We start from the raw sequence: 22,012 nt of genomic DNA on the forward strand, positions 1-22,012 counted from the left end.
AAATAAAAGACTAATTAATAAGCGTGACAGCTCTAATGCGTTACAACAAGCTGAGGGTGGGGTGGGGGAAATGAGGCCCAGGCAAAAGTCGCCTCGCTCCCGGTCTAACGTTGGAGGTTGCTCCAATACATAGATACGCAAAAGGCGTAGAGAGGCGAGGCTGCGTTCGACGTCATCAAGCCCGGCCGACGAAGGCGGCGCTCACACTGTCGGCTTCGCCGCGCGGCCTTGTCCGTCGACGTCATTTCCGCCCCTGCGCTTTTCGACCTTTTTCGGTAGCAGCCGGAAAGGGTAACCCCGCGGCGTGCGCTGGGCGGAGCCTCTTTTTCGTTCGGCCGCCGAGGAGCAGCCATGGCGGAGCCAAAGGTGCGGCTGATTCGGGGGGCTTTTCGGTTGCTTTTCTCGGAGGCTAATGGGCAGGGAGGCCGCTGGGAGGGAGGGCGGCGGGCCTCGTGCTGGGCCGCATCCTGCCTCCTCCTTCCCTTCCGTCGGCTGGTGGGGATGAGGGCCGGGGGGGCCCTGGCGTGGAGGGAAGCGCGGCCTGGCGGGCGAGGCGAGGCTGCCGCCTTTGCGTGCGGGGCCGGGGCCTCGGACGGGGTTAATCATGCTGAGGATGCGCCCGTGTGGAGTGGCTCCCCGTCAGCGCGGACTAGCCGCTTGGATGGGGATACATATGGACCGCGTGGTTCCTGCGAGCGGGCCTCGTCCCCCCATCACCACGTTGCTGTTTTCCTCATTTAATCGGAAGCAACATCTACGGAGGACTTGACATTTTCAGGTTTATGTTGAATGGAAGGAAGAATCGGGGGTGTTCAACGGCAATATATAAAATCATTTAAGGTTATTTTTTAATACTTAAATGTAAATCGGTGGGCTAGGTATGAAAAAGAAAGAAAAAATGACCAGGTACAGGCCAGTCTGGCTCATCTGGAATGAAAGGAGAGGGGCTCCTACAAGCAACTGCTCTCTGCACCATCACAGTCTCTTTCTCTATTTTAAATGTGGCAGCACATCTTTTTCCAGAAGGAGTGCTTCTGTGCAGGATCCCAGTCAGGAACCTGTACTCTTTTTCGGGATACCGTGTTGCATTTTTCCTCTCTGTTCTCTCTCTCTTCTGGCCCCACTCTTCCCATACTGAAGCCTTTGCGCATCTGAAATGGTGTAGTGCCTCTGAGCAAGCCAATATTTCCAGCTCAGTTCTCATTTTGCCACCATTTCTGTTGCTCCTTTCCACCAGTTTGCCATTATAGATGGTTATAATAAATTAAAAAATTAACCAGTAGCACCTTAGAGACCAACTAAGTTTGTTCTGGGTATAAGCTTTTGGGTGCATGCACACTTATAAGGTGCTACTGAACATTTTTATTTATTTATTTTGACTGCATCTGACCAACATGGCTACCTACCTGAATATAGAGAGTTATAGCTTGTTACACAAAGTGGGGCTAACTGTACAACTATATAAGAAGCTGGTATGGGTAAAAAGGAAGAGCCAATAAGGTAAAATCCTAGTGCAGCAGCAGGCGCAATATTGCAAGAATAGCAGCTTTCACAGTAAGTTTGGCTATGCAGGAGAGAACTGGCATATAAGGATGCAGAGGTACTTGGTTGGGAAATATGAACCAGACTACTATGCAGTGTGATAGGACTTTGTTACATCATGGATTGAAGTAAGCCAAGCATAAACCCTGAAACTTCATCTGCTGATTTGGAAGGGTTGGGGAAACCCCATGGCTTCACTCAAGAGACCTTTATTATTGCCGTAGCATTAACATTTACTTGGACTTTATCAGCTTACATGCCCCCCAACTAAAACTCATTTCTTTCTCCAGGTATTGGTGATTGATGGACGTGGCCACCTGCTGGGTCGTCTGGCTGCCATTGTGGCTAAGCAAGTCTTGCTGGGTAAGATTCAGTTCCAGGGAAGAGGCTCAACCTACTGAGTATTACTGGCAGGCAGAGGGTACACAGTTTTCTGTGCTAACAATTCAGTTCCTTCTGATATACTTTGGGTAGATTGTGAGGATGTTTGTTTTTTGAGTCTTGCAACTGTGATAGCAAATTATTTTGCTCTGGGAGTGCTTCAAACTTAGATTTCTCAAAGGATTGCAAAGTGAATGTGGCCTTTCAAATTAAGAAAGCTCATACCAAGAACTAACTTAGTTGGTCTTTAAGGTGCTACTGGAAGGAATTTTTTTATTTTCAAATTAAGAGGCATAGTTTCTAGTGTAGAGGATGATAAACCTTTTTTCTCTCTTGAGGGTTACATTCCCTCAGGGGTATTTACTGGGGGGTGCATGCCAAGTAGGAGAAACAAATGAAAAGGAACCAGGATCTGCTACTCCCCGAATGCTATTAACCTTGTTATATGGTATGGTATGGTATGTTCTGAACTGTGGCTGTGCTGGCGGGCACAAAGTTGCCAAAGCCTGGGGTAGGGGCTCAACCTAGGTTCTTATACTTGAGACACATGTGCTGTTACATTGATTTGTGAGGGAAGATCCATGTGATTTCTGAGCTTGGCCAACTTTGGAGCACACAGCTGAGAAGGAGTGGGATGTCTGTTGTGTACTAGAATAATGGGCTCAGCTTGCAGTTTTCAAGTCTCATGCTAGGGGCTGGGAAATATGAGATTACCTTGTCTGTAGCAGGCAGGTAAAGTATTGAGTTCCTCTTCTGAACTTTAGTGTCCAGCCTGTGCTCTGTGGTGAGGACACAGTCTCAATTTGCACTCTTCCCCCTCCCCTTCCCAGGGCGCAAAGTGGTAGTCGTGCGATGTGAAGGGATCAACATATCCGGCAACTTCTACCGTAACAAACGTGAGTACCATAGCAGATTTTAAAATCTGTCTAAATGTCTGGCTAGGGTTCTTGTTCTACTGTTGTCTCTCAAAGTACTTGCATTATGTTGTGGACAGAATGTTTCTCCATGCCTATAATAAAGCAATGTCTCCATCTGTGACAAGCACAGCCAATCCTTCAGTCTTTGAGGCTGAACAATCTTATCCCCTACAAGGCTGGGAAACATGTGGTTCTTTAGATGTTGTTGGACTCCAGTTCTCATAATCTCTAACCATTGGCCATGTAGGCTGGAGCTGATGGGAGTTCAAGTCCAGCAGTATCTTGAACGTTGCAAGTTAACCTCCCCAGGAGTAGAATAAAGGTGGCATTATTACAGAGACCAAGTAGTACTGACTTCACAGGTTTGAAGCATAGGCATTATATACTTTGAGGCCCAGTGGTTTTTTTTGTTTACTGGGGAATGTGTATGCTTCCTCAAATGGGAGGATTGGCAGTGATCCTTGAGTCTTCAAGAAGACGCACTAGAGAGCAACAGCATTTATATGAAATGTAGCTGAAGACCTTTTTTCTTGCAAGTGATAACTAGGGATCAGAGAGAAACCTGGGAAGCTGCCTTACAGCAGGCTCCAGACCATTGTTTCATCTAATTCCATATTGTCTGTGGCAGCTCTTCGGTGTTTCAAATAGGTCTTTTCGTTGATCCTTTTAAATGGAGTAATTCTCTAGCCATTATAGCTGCAGAGGTGGTTTGGGTCAAATGTGGATGCAACTGGTAAGGACTCCATAAAGAGAATTCCAGAGGACAAAGAGCCAGTTAACGGTGGAGTGCTCAGACCCGTGCCAGGTCTAGAGGAAGGAGATAGCATTGTGCCAACTGACCCATCTCTGCAAGTGTCATTTTTGCATAAATTCAGATTCTGGCTTTTCTTCTTGCCCAAAAGACATAGCATTGAGCTTATAACTTTAATAATAATAATAATATCCCACCCTATTTCCCAAAGATACCAGGGTTTTGGTCTCGTATTGTGTTATAATTTGTTAGAAGTTGCCAGCAGTGGCTGGAGGAACCCGGTCGGGTGGGTGGCATATTAATTATTATTAACATTTAAGAGCATATTTCAAACATTTACGAACAATTTAAAACCTTCTGCAGATATTGAGAACATCTAAAAACATTTTTAATTGTTCTATTGTCATTCTGGCCAGCTTCTGTTGGCACGTTTATGATATTGTGTCGTGGACTAGCTAGCCAGTCGTAACTGCCACTGTTGCTCATTGGTGTGCAATGGCATTGGCTTGAGGAACAAGATGGGTGCGATGGTGGTCAGTGATGATGCCTTTCCACCATTAGTTCGAGTGTCATGGCCATGAGATAACTTTACATGCACTACCATCTGAGACCACCACTCGCCTCTCATGGCAAGTTCTGCCTCTATTTGATATAGAATATTTCCTCGTCAGTATGCCTTGTTCTTGTACAAATCAGAGTCTGTAAGACCTGTGGTCTGCATGAAGACCTGAAGGCTTTTATGCTCTGCGGGGCCTGTTCTGACTGCTGTGGTTATTAACCTGAGGCAGTGTAAACATAGTTTCTAGACCAGTGTTTCCCAAACGTTTTTGGGCAACGGCACACCTGTGAGCCGGAAAAAAATATCGCGGCACACCACCATTAAAGCCCCGCCCCGTGACGTCAGCGCGCAGCGTCACGCCGGGAGGGACGCACAAAAGCGAAAGTTTTTTCCCTCCCCCTTGCCGGGGTGGGAGGAGGCAGCAGAGCGAGGGCAGCTGAGGCGGCGGCGGCTGTTGTGGTGGTGGCGGCGATAGCGGGCGGAGGAGGGGGCGGCGGCGGGAGTTGCTGCTGCTGTTGCTGCTGCTGCTGCCCGGACATGCCGGCCTCCTCCTCCTCCGCTGTCTCGCGATCCTCCCTTTTGCGCGCGCTGCCCCGCCGCTCGGCACCACCACCGCGGAGCCGCCCCCGGCTCGACGCGGATCCTCGCCGCCGCCCGACTCGCCCGCCTTCCTCCCACGGCACACCAGCCGATGTCTCACGGCACACTAGTGTGCCGCGGAACACCGGTTGGGAAACACTGTTCTAGACAATAAGAAATGAGTAGGTGGGTCTTGAAAAGTCTGCAAACTGGCTTGAAAACCATCACGCTTAGGTAAGTAGTATATATATAACTGCATATCTGCTAGCCTCGTGCTCATGGTAACTTTCTTGCCAGCCTGTTCTAACCGTGCCATTCTCTCTTCCCATTCTCCCAGTGAAGTACCTTGCTTTCCTGCGTAAGCGTATGAACACCAACCCGTCCCGTGGTCCTTACCACTTCCGTGCCCCTAGCCGGATCTTCTGGAGGACAGTGCGAGGTAGGTGTATTCTCAACAACTTTTATCTAACCAAGAAGATAAATTGATGTGTTGGGGCACATCACATGGTATATTCACAAATCAGTATTCAGTGGGAATCAACAGTTCTACTAATTTGTGTTTTACCACTTTTACTAAAACATGTTAAGACTTTAACATGAAACCATTTCTGGTCTGTGTCTTTTTCACATATTCACTCATGGGTCTCTTTGGTTCCATTTCTGTGTTGAATGCGTGAATTTTTATCTGTCTTTTACACATGCAGTTAGATACAAGCAAGCCCCAGTTTACATGGGGGGTTATTTTCCAAGGCACCACGCGTTGAAATGAATGAGTATATTTGAAACACCATTGAAAAAGCCTGCAAACACCCCCTTTTATGATGCTTTGGGGTCACTTCCAGGTTCGGCGTACATGGTCATGCACATATCAGACACACCTAAACTGGTCACTCACTGCCTGTACATATTTAATGTGTGTTTTCTCAAAATACACAGTTCTGTGCATTTTGATGTGTTCTGACCTAAAAACTATATCACAGTATTCAGAGAAGTATGAAATCCAGTGGGTAGCTATGTTCCAATGCCCGCTCATGTGTTTATATTGCAATTAGCAAAGATCAGTTTCTTAAAAGCTGCCCTAATACTGGGTGGTCAGTATATACATCCCAGTGGGTGTTCATTTCCAGAATGTGCCCTAAAGAGGCAAGTTGTTGTTAATAATAATAATACATTTATTATTTATAACCCGCCCACTCTGGGCAGCTTACAGCATAAATAAAACAGAATAACATCAAACATTAAAAAGTCCCAATCCATGACTGCCTTCTAAAAGTTATGCAGTTCTTTATTTCCTTGACCCACCCTCAAATTTTTGACTTTATTTCCTATAACCCGCCCTCAAATTTTTATTCTAAATTTCACGCTTCTTTTAGAGGGCACATACTGCTCTTTATCCTATCCTGGGAGTTCTGCTTCTCCTCCAGCCTCTTCACCTCTCCTCTCCCTTTGCAGGAATGCTCCCACACAAGACCAAACGGGGTCAGGCTGCCTTGGAGAGGCTGAAGGTCTTTGATGGCATCCCTCCTCCTTACGATAAGGTAACTTTCCTTCTGTCTTTGGTGCTTTGCCATCATTAGTCCTGATCCTGTTCTGTCAGTGATGTTTCTCTTATACCTACATTGTTTGACTTGAAGAGTGAGAAGACAATTCCAAACGCTGAGGCAGATTTTGCGCCTCTGGGAGTGCTCACAGTTGCCTTTGTCTTGCATATATTGCTTAATGGGACATGTCTTCTCTTACAGCGCAAGAGGATGGTGGTCCCTGCCGCTCTGAAAGTGGTCCGCCTCAAGCCCACACGCAAGGTATCTTTTACCATTATGTTTTAGTAGACTTCTTACAGCTCCAATGAGGGGCACACAGGGTGGTTTGCCAACATTTCTGCACTCCAGTGCCATAAAGCACTAACTGGGGGAGGGCCTATAACGCCCCTGGCCCCAAGTTAGACCTGGAGCAGTAAAGCCTCAGGTTCGCCCTCCGGCATCTCCAGTTGAAAATCTTGTGTAGTTTTGTAGAGAGGTAGCCTGAGGCCTTGGAGAGCAGCAATACTGGAGCAAATGGACTGACTCACAATAAGCTTTATATGTTACTTCTGGAAGCCCCCACAAATAGTATTTAAGAACAAAATTCTGAATTTGGGAGCATCCTTAGTCTATTAATGGGACCCATGGCAGCTTTCTTTCTCCATGTGATCATCTTGAAACCTCATGTCATGGTCAAGCCTGCCTTGTCCCCTATGCAACTGGTTTCTTTTGGTGCTTGCTTCAGCCTATCAGAAGCAGCCTTAATAGACTGTTCCTGGCAAGATGGCCTTAGCTACTGCGCTCAGCAAGTTCTGCTATTGGCTGGTCAGTGATGATGACACTCCACCATTAGTTCGAGTCTCAAGACCATGAGACCACAACTCTTCATGCACTACCATCTGAGACTAGCCCCTCATAGTTGGAGCTTTGTGCTTTGAGTGGGGGCAAAACAGCCCTTTGGGTAAGCAGCAAGGCATATATAAATTAGAGCAGTTCGTGTGCAGCAGGAATTTGGGCTCTTAAGGAGTCACCTGTGGGGTCGTTCAGATTTTGTTGCGTTCCAACTCCCATCATTCCTGGTCGCTCTAGTTGGGGCTGATGGGAGTTGGAGCAACAACTACCAGAGGGCAACAGGCTCCACATCCCTGTTTATAACGTGTGCTGCATTGAGGGTTTGCCTGGTGGTGAAAGTGCTAGGAACGGAGCCAATAGTCTCCCTAGGAATATTATTGAAAGCGGAATTCTGTGGGCAATAGCATGTGGGTTGGGAAAAAGGCCTTCATGCAGTTGCTGTGTGGGATTCAGTGAATAGAGGCAAGAAGGGGTAAGCGAGGAGGTAGCTCCCAACTTTGTGTGTGGGCAGCGACATCTTGTGCACTGGAACAGCACCCTGCAGTGCTGGAGGCTTGTAAGTTAATACGTGTCTTTCCCAACCACAGTTTGCCTATTTGGGTCGCCTTGCCCATGAGGTTGGGTGGAAGTACCAAGCCATCACAGCTACCCTGGAGGAGAAGCGCAAGGCAAAGGCCAAGATTCATTACACAAAGAAGAAGCAACTGAAGGTGAGTTAGCCTGAATTCATAATTATTGTGGGGAGTGTTCTGGGTTTAGTGGAGAAAGGAACCCCTCTCCCTCCCTTCCCCCTTTTAATTTAAAAATGGAGGGGGAACCAGAACCTTTAGATTATTATTATTACAGGCAAGAGAGTGTATTTATGCCACTCCAGCAGGTGAATAGGCTTCAGATCGTTGAAGATACCTAAGCTGAACTTTGGTTAATTCCCCCCAACTGTCTGTCTTCCATCTGTATGTAAAGTTGTGTGTACGTGTTGTGCTCTCTTAACATCAGACCTCTTCTACTCTTACAAAGCCTACCTATGAATTTACTTTTTTTTTTTCTTTTCTTGTAGAAACTCCAAAAGCAGGCAGAGAAAAATGTGGAGGGCAAGATTGCAAAATATACAGACATCTTGAAACATTACGGCATTCTGGTTTAAATAAAACTATTCACAATAAATGATATAGTTTACAGGTTCTTGGTTTTGTATCTGTGCTTTAAAATCACTTTTAAGTTAGCCGATCAATAAATGCTACAGCCAAATTCTCTTCTGCAGTGGACTGGAGTTGAAGGGAAAAGAGGCGTTGGTGTGAGTAAATGGTTCTTGATTCTCTGGCAGAGGAACTGCTGCACTTGGGAGATCATAGTTCTATGAATGGGTTGGATTGCTTTATAAGAGGTAAACAATGGAAGGGGTATTGGTCTTAGTCACTTTAAAAAAATTGCTTGACTGACACTTTATTTCTCATCTGGTGCTCAGTCCTGTAAGCCCCTCCGTCTTTTGACCTTGTGCCGTACACAAACCTCTTTATGCTTTGACAGTAGGATTGCCAACTGCTGAACCCGTCTTAAGTATGAGAATAGTCTTAAAGACTTCAGCTCCAAGCCATGAACTGTTTTACTTAGGTCACACTTAACAGGTTTGGCCTACTTCAGGCATGGCCAAACTTGGCCCTCCAGATATTTTGGGACTAGCAACTCCCATCATCCCTGACCACTGGTTCTGTTAGCTAGAGATGATTGGAGTTGTAGTCCAAAAACATCTGGAGAGCCAAGTTTGGCCATGCCTGGCCTACTTGCATCTCTCTCAATTGCTGGCCCTCCAATAACCAAATTTGCTAGCATCACCTTTGATTCTGCCGGCATGCTCATTTTAGGCCTGCACCAAAGATCTCACCCCCCCCCCCCCTTCTATAAATGTTCTGTTTAGGTACCATTAGAGAGAATACCACTAGGGTTGTGAGTATTGGCAATAAGGAGCGGGAGATAAATATTTTAAATCAAAAAAATGACTTCTTACCCCATCCTCTCAGGTCAAAATGCTAATTATGGCCTTGTAGAATACATCCAACCAATGGGAGTAACTAGATAAGAAAGGGGTGGCCATTTCTCCCCTGAGTTCCATGCCATCCCTTTGAGGAATTAACAGGCATGCATAAACTCTTAAGGACTAGGTGTTTTGAAACAACAGTAGATGCAGGGAGAATATATCCTGCCCACATTTTCAGATAATTTGTTTTCCAGGTAGACGAGTTTCCATGCCCTCACCCAGACAGTACTCAACAGCATTCATAAATGCAGCCACTCTTCAGGTAATAGAATGTTTTCCAACAAAAAAAGTGCAAAGTTTATTTTCTGCTCTCAGATTGGTTGATACATTGGACCCGATCTTGTTCGTAGATCACACCCACTTGCCTTCGTGCTTCATCAGAGATGGTTGCTATGATTTCACTCTCGTGTAAAGGCATGACAGGACTTTCCTTCAAACCTGCACAAAAGACAAGTTAATAGAACCTGGATTAATAGGTACAGTTCTAAGGTCTGAGTTTCAAAGTAGTTCTAGACTGCAATCGTATGCATATTTTCCTGGGCCTGTAATAACGATGTAGGAAATGGGACATTCATTTATCTAAGCTAATAGATATCCCTGTTTTAGCACACATCTAAACTACTCTCAAGTTATACAAGATCACATTTATGGCAGAGTTTTTAGGAGAGCAGTGTTAGTGGACAGAAGGGGGGTTTGCTGTGATGTCTATATGAAGCCTCCAGATTCAAGGCCAGTATGCCTCTGGGTAACAGTTGCTGGTGCGTAATATAGTAGGGGAGAGGTCTTTCCTTTCATGTGCTGCTTGTGAGATGCTTGGAAGTGGAGGCGGCCCAATAGATTTTCTTTGAGCCAAGCAGGAAATGCTGCCTCAGCCAATCACACTCCATAAAGTGCAGGGCAGGGGCATATAGTGTCCAAGGTTGTTACTTTGGCACCTGAGGCAAAAATATATAATTTGTCCTGCAGTTGCCTCTCCCCTCCCTGGTATTACAATAAATTTCCAACAGCAATAAAACATTAAATAACTAATGACTTGCTGTCCTTTCATGTAATTTAAAATTTTGAAGGCTCGCTTTACATCTAATGTTGCTAGGGGGAATCTTGCCATCCAGATTTTGCTGAACTTCAACTCCCATCAGCCCCAGCAAGCAGAGCCCAATGGTCTGGGAAGATGGAAGGTGTAGTTCAGACACATTCTGGAGGGCCAAAGGTTCCCCACACCTGACCTAATGGTAGGGCCAGCCCTCCTCGAGACATGTGGTTGCCCTCGCTGGTTGAGCTATTCACGTTCCTCAAAAACGTCACCTCCACAGGAGCCTTACCCTTCAGTAGGCACAGCCGGACATGTTCAGCTTCGTATCGTAGCCCAATGTCGTGCTCGAAGAACAGCGGTTCAGGAGAAGTTGGCAGGGGCCATTCCCAGCGCTTTCCTTTGAGAAACATGACTGTGGGGCTGTTCATGTGGTTGGGGATCTAGAGAAAGAGAAGAAACATGCATTTTCTGATGGGAAGCAGAGAAACTCTGGGATTTGTCTACTCGGAGAATCAAAGCGGTGATGTTCTATTATCCAGACTGTGCTGGTGACTGCTAGATTCCCATCTCCCTGATCAGTCTTAGCTAAGGGTGTCAGAGAATTCCAACAGAAATGGAGAAAGGAGTGGAAGTTGCCCCTGTTGGCTTTTTCGTTCCATGTGTGTGGGTCAGAAATCAGGGTTCATTGCCGTTCTGTGAGGTGAATGGGGAAGAGAAGCCGCTGCTGCTCGGAGGCAGAATTGCCAGAAACACCATTGGTATTGCTGCCCTTTGGTTGCTAGGGGCCTGCCCTCGTCTGTGGGGTGTTGCAGCTGCTTGAGGAGTTCTCACTTATACATGTAGTCAGGTGAGGCGGCTCACACTGAGGACTAGCAACTTGCTAAGGTCACCTAGGGAGTTCATGACATGCAAAGGCAACTTATGAATCAGAGAACCATTTGGGTGGCAGCTTGAATTCTACAGCAACTCTCACTACCCAAGCCTAAAATCTCTCTCTGCTTCATTGTCCTTGCCATTTGGACTTCATTTCCCTCCAACATAACCAGTGGGGTGTAGATCTCTATTGAGCCACAAAAATCACTGAATGACTTTGGGTGTCATCGTTCTACTTCACAGGGTTGTTGTGACTTTAAAAGTAGTGAGGGGCAGACCTATATATGCCGCCTTGGATGTCTTGGGGGGAAAATTTGATACAGAAGTAAGTAATCCTAATTTTTAAAAGTAAGTGTGCATCTTCCTCATCTCCATCATGTATAATACAATCACCATTTATGAATCCACAATATTCCATGCTACGGATGGGCAGAATGGAGATGACATAATACTATATGATTTGCAGTAAATTCACATGGATTTCCGACTTCTACTAGCTTATCTATAGTAACAACAAAAATTGTGTCCATCCTGTTCTCCCTGAAGTTTGGTATTTAAAATTCTTCATCTCGAAACTCAGGTGCAGATTTTATAGCATATCTATCCCAGGGTATGGATCACAGAGTATAGGAGGCCACTGGCTCCGTCTCGCTGAGCCACCATTTTGTACACCCAAGCCTCCATTTTGTACCTGTCAGTGGACCTTGTGCTTCTGGTTAAGTAAACAAAGCCCACCTCACAAGTCAGGCATCTGCCCACACCACTTAGCCAAGTACCTTGATGATCCCATCAGTTCCTCCAATTAATGCCTCTCCTGGTAGATCGATCATCATGGTGCAATTAAGCACAGCCTGCCGGTTCCCTGAGTAGTTGAGGACGATGCCAACGGTTTCATCCGCTCCTGGGAAGCACAGAAAAGGATGTGATGCATCACTAATCCATATCTCCCAAACATTAATTATAGCCCTAGGGCTCCCACAAACTCCACTCTCTTCACCCCACTGTAGCAGCCTCACCTGACTCAAGTAGGAACCCTGAGGCTGTAATGCTTTGTGGCTTCTCAGGCCCAAAAATCATCGAAGCAAACTGAATGAGGTAGCAGCCCAAGTCCAGAATGACGCCTCCACCCAGTTTCTTATCCACCAGCCTTGGGATGTCATCCATCCGAAAGCCTAGTTGAGCTCGAAGCACCCTCAAGTCCCCAAGATCCTTCTTACTTAGCAGAGTGCGGATCTGCTCGGATACAGGGAAGAATCTTGTCCAGAAGCCCTGGAAGAGATGGAGGCTAATTTACACCCTGCATTTCCATTCGAAAAAAGAAAGTGGGAGTGGGTATGAAGAACAATTTGGCATTTGACGCAGAGTTTCAGAAGCTCAGGAACTTCAGCCTGTGTGTCATACTAACAAGTGTCTCAGCAAACCAAGTTTCTAGTCCTTAGGATATTTAAAAGTGTGTGGGCAATGCCTGGTGCAAACTGTAAAACTAAGAGAAGGCTGAGAAGCGGGTGAATCTTCTGAATTTTTATTTTTTATTTTTTTTTTTGCCCCTCCACAGTGACTAGTGTTTAATGCAAGGGTCAGCAAACTTTTTCAGCAGGGGGCCGGTTCACTGTCCTGAAGACCTTGTGGGGGCCGGACTATATTTTGGAAAAAAAAACAAATAAATGAAAGAAGGTGATTGGGCCAGATCCGGCCCCCGGGCCTTAGTTTGCCTACCCATGGTTTAATATGTTAGGTGCACTGCAATTTTAGGTAAGAAAAAAACAAACGAGCCCATTGGCTTATAAATCCAGCAAATAAAGCACTAGACTGGCTAGGGAGAGCCAGTATAGTGTAGTGAGTGGCAGGAGATAAAACTGAAAAAATAAGTGGGATGTATGGAAAAGAAAGAGTGATTCAAACATGTGAATGTACTAAAGAACAGAATTTGGGAAAGAGCCATTGCTCAGTGGCAGAGTATCTGCCTTGAGTGCAGAAGGTCGCAGATTCAATCCTTGGCAGCTCCAGGTAGGGCTGGGGGAGAACTTTGAAACCCTGGACAGCTACTGACAGTCAGTGCAGACAATACTGAGCTAGATGGACCGTTGGCCTGATTTGGTATAAGGCAGCTTCCAATGTAAAAGGTAAAGGGACCCCTGACCATTAGGTCCAGTCGTGACCGACTCTGGGGTTGCGGCGCTCATCTTGCTTTATTGGCCGAGGGAGCCGGTGGCCAGCATGACTAAGCTGCTTCTGGCCAACCAGAGCAGCGCACGGAAACGCCGTTTCCTTCCCGCTGGAGTGGTACCTATTTATCTACTTGCACTTTGACATGCTTTTGAACTGCTAGGTTGGCAGGAGCAGGGACCGAGCAATGGGAGCTCACCCAGTCGCTGGGATTCGAACCGCCAACCTTCTGATCGGTAAGTCCTAGGCCCTGTGGTTTAAGCCATAGCGCAACCCGCGTCCTTAGCTTCCAATGTAGAATGTGCAAATCAGGCAACTTTTCATTATTTATCCAAGTTGGAGAATCCTCATACAGATTTCAATTCTATCCTGGCAATCATAAGGGCTAGAAACTTCAGGGTGTGTTATAAATTGAAACAAAAATCTGGAATTCCGCTACACTCGCTCACCTCTTTGCCTAAGGCGGGAGATGAACTGGAAGAACAAGGAAGGAGGGAGTGCAGGAGGCAGGGGAGAGAATGAGGAGGGAGCGCAGTAATATATGCGGGTTTATTGGAGTCAGGATCTACAAAAGCAAATGTGCAGGATTAGCAGCATGTGACTGGAAATCAGTGACAGCCCAGACTGCTAACAGTCTTGCCAGGACCTTGCCAGGGCCCCAGAGTTCACATGGTAAAGGTTGCAATGTCAGCTCGCGCCTTGCAAAACTTTAAGCTTGCCACATTTATTAGATTGCCAGTTTCCCTGTCACAGCTGCACAATGCTGACATTCAGCAGACAAAACATTCCTCCTCACTATGTCTGCAATCATAAGGGAGAGCTGCACCTGCTGAATTTCTACCTGTTGCACAGTATCTCTATGGGAGTGTTGCCAGAAGATGATCAGTGGGGACAACTCTGCTTCCTGCATTGTTCAGAGCAGCTTAATTGTGTTCTCTTGCTAGCAGTTAACCGCAATTCCTTTGGTAGCCAGATATCTAAAAGAGAATCTCATCCCTTATATAACCAGCTGATCACCATGCTCTGCAGGAGAGGGCCTTCTGTAAATAGCATCTAATTGGAAGGTCCATTCTGTACAATGCAAGAATCGAACCTTTAGCATAGTGACACCTACCCTTTAGAAATCCCTCCCATTATATGTCAGCCAGAAGCTGTCTCTGTTTGTAAGCTAATTTGGGCCCATGTTGTGTAGGGCCATGTGAATTAACACAAGACCCTTGAACTTGTTACCAATTTATCAGGCTTCCCATTACCAGAGATTGTGGTTTGTTGCTTTCTAATAAGCCAGTATCGGCAAATGCAAGCAACAAACCACAGCTTTAAGATTGGCTAGCAATCATCAAACAAACCATGATCCCTGGTTGAGATGTAACAGGAAACTAAGGCTTCCCGGTTGCAACAGGGGAGGAATGTGCGATAGCATAGTGCTCATTCACAGTAAACCATAATTAGCTAAAAGGCCACCTCTAGACTGTCAGTAATTTGCTGGATGGATTCAACTGTTTACCAGAAATTTAGGTTTTGCACAATGGAAGTGGATTAAAATATTATGTTGCTCTTGTACAACAAATCCACTTTTTAATTTTTTAAAAAATGACTTCTTGCAGTTAGGAAAGTGATGCAGAAATGTACTAAAAACTGTGGGATAAACAACTGATTAACAGAAAGATGTAGAACTACTGTGCAAACAAATCAGATGAGTTCTCATTGCCTCAGTGCAAACAAATCAAAATGAATGTTCAATGAAGACCAGACGTAGCCTAACCTCTGTGTAAGCTTTGTGCAAGCAAATCAGCATGAATGCTCAATAAACAGGCAGAAATAGGACTTGAACCCATATCTTGCAGACAGTCTTCACTCTTTTTCTGCTGTATCACACTGACTGCTTCCCACATTGCCCCAATATTTCCTACCTCCATGAGGAACACATTGTTCTCTTTAGCCACTTGTACCATGTCCCAGACTTCTGCTGCATTCATGCCCATGGGTTTTTCACACAGGACGTTCTTCTTCGCACGGAGGAAGAGGAGGACGAGTGCATGATGCTGAGTATGGACCGACCCCACATAGACCACGTCTGAAAGAGAGATCCCGGCAGATGGGGAGCAGAAAATGGGGAGCAAAGCAAAATTTTAGCCACAAAACCTGTAGGCTCAACCTCAGTCTGTTTTCTGTGGCCTGAAACTAGTGAAATGATAAATATGTTTCTGAGCAAATGTAGAGAACATTCCCTCACCACTATCACAGCCAACCTCTCAAAGATCCGGGATTAGTGGGCAAAGCTTCTATGTTAGAAGGTGGGACTTTCCATGGTAACTTGAACCCCACCACTATGAAACCACTGGAGGGAAACCAAGAATCTGAGTTTTGCTCCTTATTCTGGCTGGGTTCCAGATCCTGAGAAGCCTGGAGTATGTTTAATACAGGGGTCTGTTTAATATAGCAGCCTATGGGCCTGGCCTGATCCAGCCCACACAGCCTTCCCAACTGAGCCACCAGCATCTCACTGTCTTCTCAGCCTCTTAGCAATCTGTCCATGGGGAGGCGGAACGGCCTTCCCTTTCTCCATGTGCAGATCATTTAGCTTCTGCTCTGCATGAAAAAGACTGTCTTTCCTCATAGCACAGTCCTTCCATGCAGCTTCTTCATGGAGAAAGAGAGACATCTATTTTCCTCTGACTTCTGTGCTGAACTGTGAAGATGAAACTCCTGTTTCTCACACAGCTCTGTCTAGAAATTCTACCATCTCCTCATAGAGCTGTGGGTTGAGGGGATATTTGAGCTGAGCCGAGCTATTGTATTTCTATGCTGCTTTTCATTCAAATGAATCTCAAAGCGGCTTACAAACAATAAATAACAATGACATAATAAAGCAAAATATCACAATTATAGCAAAAGTAATATTATGTGATTAACAAATTGATGTTTATAATCTATAAAACAATATTAACAATTCCAACAAATAGCAACTAAAAAATATAAGCTAAGTGCTGTTAAGTTCACACACACGCTCTCCACTCCCCTATGCCTCATAATCTTTCACTCTATTCAGTGCATTTAAATACACATAAGACACACATAATGCCGTTGTTAAGCAAGCTCAGCAGTCTGACCTGCTATGAGACAGCTTCCTATTGTTCTTTTGCAGGGCCATTGAGAGATGTGTACAAGGGACAGAGAGAGGGTGGCGTCTGATGCCTTCCTGTCTGAAAGCTGTTTCCAGTTTGATATCCAGATTCCATTAGAACAGCCTTCCCTAACTTGGTACCCTCAAGATGGGTACAACTCCCATCATCCCTGACTCTGGGCCTGGGTGCTGGTTGGGCCTGATGGGAGGCATAATCCAGAACACCCGGAGGGCACCGAGCTGGGGAAGGCTGCCTTAGAAGATCACACCTCGTTCCCCTTTCCCCACTTGGGCTGATTTTCCAAGCTCCACCCGCCTCACCTATGTCAGGGTCCTCCGCCAATTTCTCGTACGATCCATAGGCCTTAGGAATATTATGCTGCTTGGCATATTCCTCAGAGCGCTTGAGGTCTCGAGAAGCAATGGCAGCTACCTGGGGAGAGAAGAGCCAGCCTATGAGAGAAGAGGTCGTGAGCGACAGAGCCTCACGTCACCCTAGTTTGTAACCGAATGCCAAAGTAAGTTACAAGCTGATCACTTTTTGTACCATCACAAGAATGATAGGAGTCTGCTTTATAGTGAGTCGGAGCATTGAGACACAAGGCCTACCCACCTTGGAAGAATGGCAGATGCAACTAATAGACTATATGGAGATGGCGGAAATGACTGGCAGAATCCGAGACCAGGGAGAAGAGTTGGTGGAAGAAGATTGGAGGAAATTTAAAACTTATTTGCAGAAATATTGTAAAATTTTTGAATGTTGATGACATTGAAATGAATTGCAGGGGTTCCAGCAACAAGGTAAAATGTAAGATTGGATTAATAATAGACAAACTAATAGGACATGAATTTGCTGAACCAATTTCTAAAAGGGATACAAAAATGGGAGACGTGAGGAAGTCAGGAAAATAAGTTAACTAAAGATGAGAAATTAAGAAAGAGGGAATTTTTGTTTTCTTTTATATGTGTTTTTTCTTTTTTCTTTTTGTGTTTAATGTCTGTATTTTTGTATTTTGTAATTTTGTATCTTTTTCGTTTTTGTATTTTTCTAAACTTTTCTGTTGTTAAAACCTAATAAAATATTATAATATATATATATATATAGTGAGTTGGAGCATTGGTCCATTTAGCTTTAATATCGTCTGCACTGACAACAACTGGAATAAATTCATTGAATATATAAAGGAGAACAATAAAAGTTTAAAGACACTAGCAGGACTGGAATAATACCTTCAATGTAAATTAGTAGAGTTATGATAATAATATACGCAATAAGTATGTGATGTATATACCAGCAGCTGGGAGGGTGGGAAGTCAAGACTCGGCAGAGTCAAAGGGTTTATATTGTGATAATAAGAATTGTTGGGAAAAGGATCATATGAAGAAAACAATAAAAATTTATTTGAAATATATATATATATATCGTCTGCACTGACAGGCAGCGGCTCCAGGGTTTCAGTCAGGGCAGGGGCGTAGGAAGGAGGGGGCGGGGAGTCTGCCCCGGGTGTCACCCTGAGGAGGGGGGTGTCAAAATGGCAGCTAGCCAAGGGCTACACTCACAGTAGGGTGGCCGAGGGTGCGCGTGCGCTGTTGTTATGGGCACTGCTCGAGCGCCATCCATATGGGCGCCACTTGAGTGTCGTCCGTATCAGCAGTGCGCATGCACCACTGGGTTATTTGCCCTGCCCCTTGACACCCTGCACCGGGTGCCGAAGAGCCTTCCTTCGCCACCGAGTCAGGGACCTCTTCCCCCATCCCTACTTGGAGATGTCTGGAATTGAACTTGGGACCTTCTGCATGCAAAGCAGGTGCTCTGCCTCCTGAGCTATGGCCCCTTTCAAAAGTCAATATAAAGAATGGTGCCTTTCACCCTCAACCCATGTGAGTGATGATAGTGCCCTTTGGTGATTATGCGCACAGAAGCAGGGAACAGCGACTCTTCTGAGTTAAATCTTTTTGCAGCATTTGGCTGTAATGCGCATCAAGTTCTGACAAATCCTGAATCTCGAGGTGTGGCTCCTAGAAGGGATTTCATGCTTACCTGAGGTGAAGTGGGATCTGTATAAGGCTGCACATATCAAACCCAGGAACCCAGGTGGGTGATGAAGAGAGGGAGCAGCTTTGCAAAACTAAAACTTGTGTCTCTAAGCTTCAGGGAAATGCCAGGATCAGGGGCAGGCGGATGGGCTTTGTCAGCAAGTGAGAAGTGTGGCGTGCACAAATGTTTAACAATGAGATGTATAAATGCTGCACAATCAGATCAGGATGAATGCTCATTATCACATAACAACACCACAAACAAATAAGAACGAATGCTTAATAAGAAACTGGCACCATCTAACTTATGTGGAAGCTTTGTGCAAGCAAATTACGGTAGGATGGATGCTTAGTAATCAGATCATCCGGAGGAGATCATCTGGAATCTTTCTGTGTTTTGTTTTGTCTGTTTGAATGAGATACCCATCACAGCTTGAAGAAGATGACACCCTTGAGCTGAGAGAAGGAAGAAGAGAGGTAGCAGAAATAACAGCTGGCAGTTTTTCAAAGGCAAGAGACAGAGAGTTGGGAGATTTTAGCTGATGTTAGCCGAAACAGGGGGTGTAGCCTTGGGTGGATGCCCAAAATGCACTTTTCTCATGAAGACATATTTTCTCTTGAAGGAGTGGCCATCATGCTCTGCTTCTTGTTGTTGTTTTTGTCAGTTGGTTAAAAGAAAAGACTACTGCTACCCAGAACTGCAGCAAAATGTTGCGACTCTTTCCCTTGTAACCTTTTCTACTCTGGAGAGCTGCTTCTAGGCAGTGGAGACAGGCTAGCCCAACCTTTGCCAGCCTGCTGCCCTCCCAGATGTTTTGGAGGGCACCAGGTTGGTAGACCAAACCATGTCCGTCCTGACAAGCCTAAGCTAGATGGACCAAGTGGTTTGACTTGGTATAAGGCAGCTCCCTGATAGATCACACAGACCATGCATACAGGTTCACATAGAAAGTGTTGTATGGCAGCAAAGTGGCTGAGACTGGAGCACCAGCAGTCAAAGAAAGTGATGGTTCCTGGAATGGCAGATCAGGAGAACAGCAGCCCATCATGTAATGGAATACAATTGCTGTTGGGGGTTCCACCCTGACACTTCTTCTTTTTAAATTACATCTAGATCCCAACTTTCCTCCAAGGAGCTCAAGACGACATGCATGGCAATCCCCTCCCCATTTTATCCTCACAGCAACCCTGCGAGGTAGAGATTAGTCTGAGAGACCGTGAATGGCCCAAGGACACCCAGTGAGCTTTATGGCTGAGCCATTCAACACTCTAACCCCAGTTTTTTCTCGAACTTGGGTCCTCAGCTGCTGTTGGACTACAACTCCCATTATCCCTAGCTGGCAGGGCCAGTAGTCAGGGAGGGTGGGAGTTGTAGTCCAACAGCAGCGGGAAACCCAAGTCTGGGAAACACTGTTGTAGCCACTATGCCATGTTCACTCTCATTGTCAACACTTAATTTCTGGCAGGACACCTGTGTCTTTTAACATCCGCCTGTGAAGCAGAAACAGAGAAGACAAGGGCTTTTGAGGCACGAGTAACCACCTTACACCATGTTAAACTGCCAGTCCACGTCACTTGTTCATTATTGCCAGCACTGACTGTCTTCAGCTTTCCAGGGTTCCAGGCAGGGAGCCTATTCCAGCCCTAGCCAGATACACCAGGGATGGAGCTTGGGAACTTCTGTATGCAAAGAATGAGCCCCACAGCTGAGCTTATAACCAAGCTTCCCCTCATAGAAAATGGGGCAATTTGTCCCTCTACCCCACTGTTCCCTACTCTGACTGGCAGCTGTTCTTCCAGGTCTTTCTCCAGAAAGTAATTCTTTCTCCAGAATCACTACATGAGAATCTATTTTTAAAAAAAAAATAACTGGCAATAGCAGAGATAGAACTTCTGCCTGCAAAAACCACGTGCTCCACCGCAAAGCTCCTCACTTTTCTAGCATGGGGAGGGAAATCTTTGCCAGCTATGTTTCTAGTGACAGGGAGCTCTTAACGGCACAGAAGCTCTCCCAGAAGAAAGCTGGCAATTCTATTATCAAAGTGTGAAAGAATATGGTCTTGGCTGCCCTGTGCCCCCATGCCACCCACCCACACCGTTTGTTCCAGGCCTGTTATCCAACCTTGTGATCCACTGCCGGCAAAGTCTTCAAGGCCACGATGAAATCGTGGCTGATCTTCCCAGCGGAGCAGATCCCCCAACGGAGAGCCATTTTGAATTCCTGAAGCGATGCGGCGGAGAGGTGTTGTTCCTCCTGCCTGTTTTCTTCAGGAGGGTGCAGCAGTTTGTCACTCAGCTGCCCACACAGAGGGCTGAGGCTTAGCGTAAAGAGGCAGGCTGGGGAGCCCAAGGGCAGGTAGAGGCCTGCTTGCCTACTTCCAGAAGTGTTCGCGCAGGTGAGAAGAGGAATGAGGCAGCGATGCACGGGACAGGGAGGAGGAATCCTGGCTTTTCAGCGCGTGGGCTGAACACATGACCAACGCTACCTTATACTGAGTCAGGCCGCTGATCCATCTAGCCTGGTAGGGTCTATTTTGAGTATGGGCCAGAGGGTGGGGAAGAAGACTCATTTTGCATTTTAAGGTAAATCTGTGTAATCTTAACTTTCCGAGACAACAAAGCCATCCTTTGAAATTCTCTGAATTCTGCCATGCCAAGTAAAGTATGCAAAAGTGTTTTCAAAGGTCCATAAGAACTGCAAGAATTCATTAAAATAACGTTCAAAAATTGCATCACATCAGCGGAAATTGTTCTGCAAATGTCTGTATATTAGGCAACGTTGCATACAACCATGTATATATATATTGGGAGAAATTCTTAAGAAAATGCTGGTGAATTTTCATGCGGACTTAAAAAACAAACAAACCCAAAAACCTGATGTGGAGATTGGAGGATTTGGGGGTGTGTGTGTGAGAAATTGAGGGAACCCAAACGTGACAGTTTCCCCCACCCCCAATTCTAAACCTGATTGCTGTTTAAGAATTCAGAGAGGGTGGGATTGGGCCCTTCCCCCAGCCTTGGCGCTTGAGATTCTTGTACAGTGGTACCTCAGGTTAAGTACTTAATTCGTTCCGGAGGTCCATTCTTAACCTGAAATTGTTCTTAAGCTGAAGCACCACTTTACCCAATGGGGCCTCCTGCTGCTGCTGCACCTCCAGAGCAAGATTTCTGTTCTCATTCTGAAGCAAAGTTCTTAACCTGAAGCACTATTTCGGGGTTAGCGGAGTTTGTAACCTGAAGCGTATGTAACCTGAGGTACCACTGTAAACGGAGATGTAAGAAACTGAAACATGGACCATCTCTCTCAGTGCTCCGTCATGAAGCTGCAGCCCCTTTCCCTCGATTCCTGAGGATCAGTGGACGTTTTGCACAGTTCAAGCATCTCCGCCCCCACCAAGCTGTCCATTACTGGCCCCCACCAGCAGGCACAAAACTGGGCAGCGGCTAAGTTCAGCAGGCAGCACAGAGCTGCATAACAGGTAGAAATCACCTGACAAAGCTTTTTCTCAGTGATGCTGGCGAAAGCTTGTTTCCTGCTACTTAGTGTCTGTGTCTGTTACAGGCAGCAGTCTTCACCCTGTGAATCTTCCTCACTCTCACAGCTCCTTGACTGCTTGCATTTCAGAGGGTAGTGAAAACT

The 22,012-nt window shown here is 45.8% G+C and overlaps 2 protein-coding genes and 1 long non-coding RNA gene across 3 annotated transcripts; 1 reads left to right on the top strand and 2 right to left on the bottom strand.

The window, feature by feature from the left end:
* The first annotated feature begins 254 nt into the window (after positions 1 to 254).
* Positions 255 to 8,283, top strand: RPL13A (ribosomal protein L13a). Its single transcript, XM_081165740.1, has 8 exons — positions 255 to 366; positions 1,833 to 1,905; positions 2,754 to 2,819; positions 5,067 to 5,168; positions 6,182 to 6,267; positions 6,472 to 6,531; positions 7,689 to 7,811; positions 8,159 to 8,283. The coding sequence occupies exons 1-8, from the start codon at positions 352 to 354 to the stop codon at positions 8,243 to 8,245; spliced, it is 612 nt and encodes a 203-aa protein (XP_081021866.1). The 5' UTR covers positions 255 to 351; the 3' UTR covers positions 8,246 to 8,283.
* LOC308570810 lies at positions 7,813 to 8,232 on the bottom strand. The gene is made up of 2 exons (XR_014001214.1): positions 8,136 to 8,232; positions 7,813 to 8,104 (listed from the first exon to the last, which is right to left on the bottom strand). It is a non-coding gene; the product is annotated as an uncharacterized lncRNA (long non-coding RNA).
* Positions 8,284 to 9,409: 1,126 nt separating the features above from the next.
* LOC308572365 (trans-1,2-dihydrobenzene-1,2-diol dehydrogenase-like) lies at positions 9,410 to 20,791 on the bottom strand. The gene is made up of 7 exons (XM_081168342.1): positions 20,495 to 20,791; positions 16,657 to 16,768; positions 15,122 to 15,285; positions 12,059 to 12,311; positions 11,819 to 11,943; positions 10,459 to 10,609; positions 9,410 to 9,574 (listed from the first exon to the last, which is right to left on the bottom strand). Exons 1-7 carry the CDS (start codon positions 20,582 to 20,584, stop codon positions 9,435 to 9,437), a joined length of 1,035 nt encoding a protein of 344 aa, XP_081024468.1. The 5' UTR covers positions 20,585 to 20,791; the 3' UTR covers positions 9,410 to 9,434.
* Positions 20,792 to 22,012: the final 1,221 nt, after the last annotated feature.

Source organism: Podarcis bocagei (genome assembly GCF_964188305.1).
Source record: "Podarcis bocagei genome assembly, chromosome: 13".
NCBI lineage: Eukaryota > Metazoa > Chordata > Lepidosauria > Squamata > Lacertidae > Podarcis > Podarcis bocagei.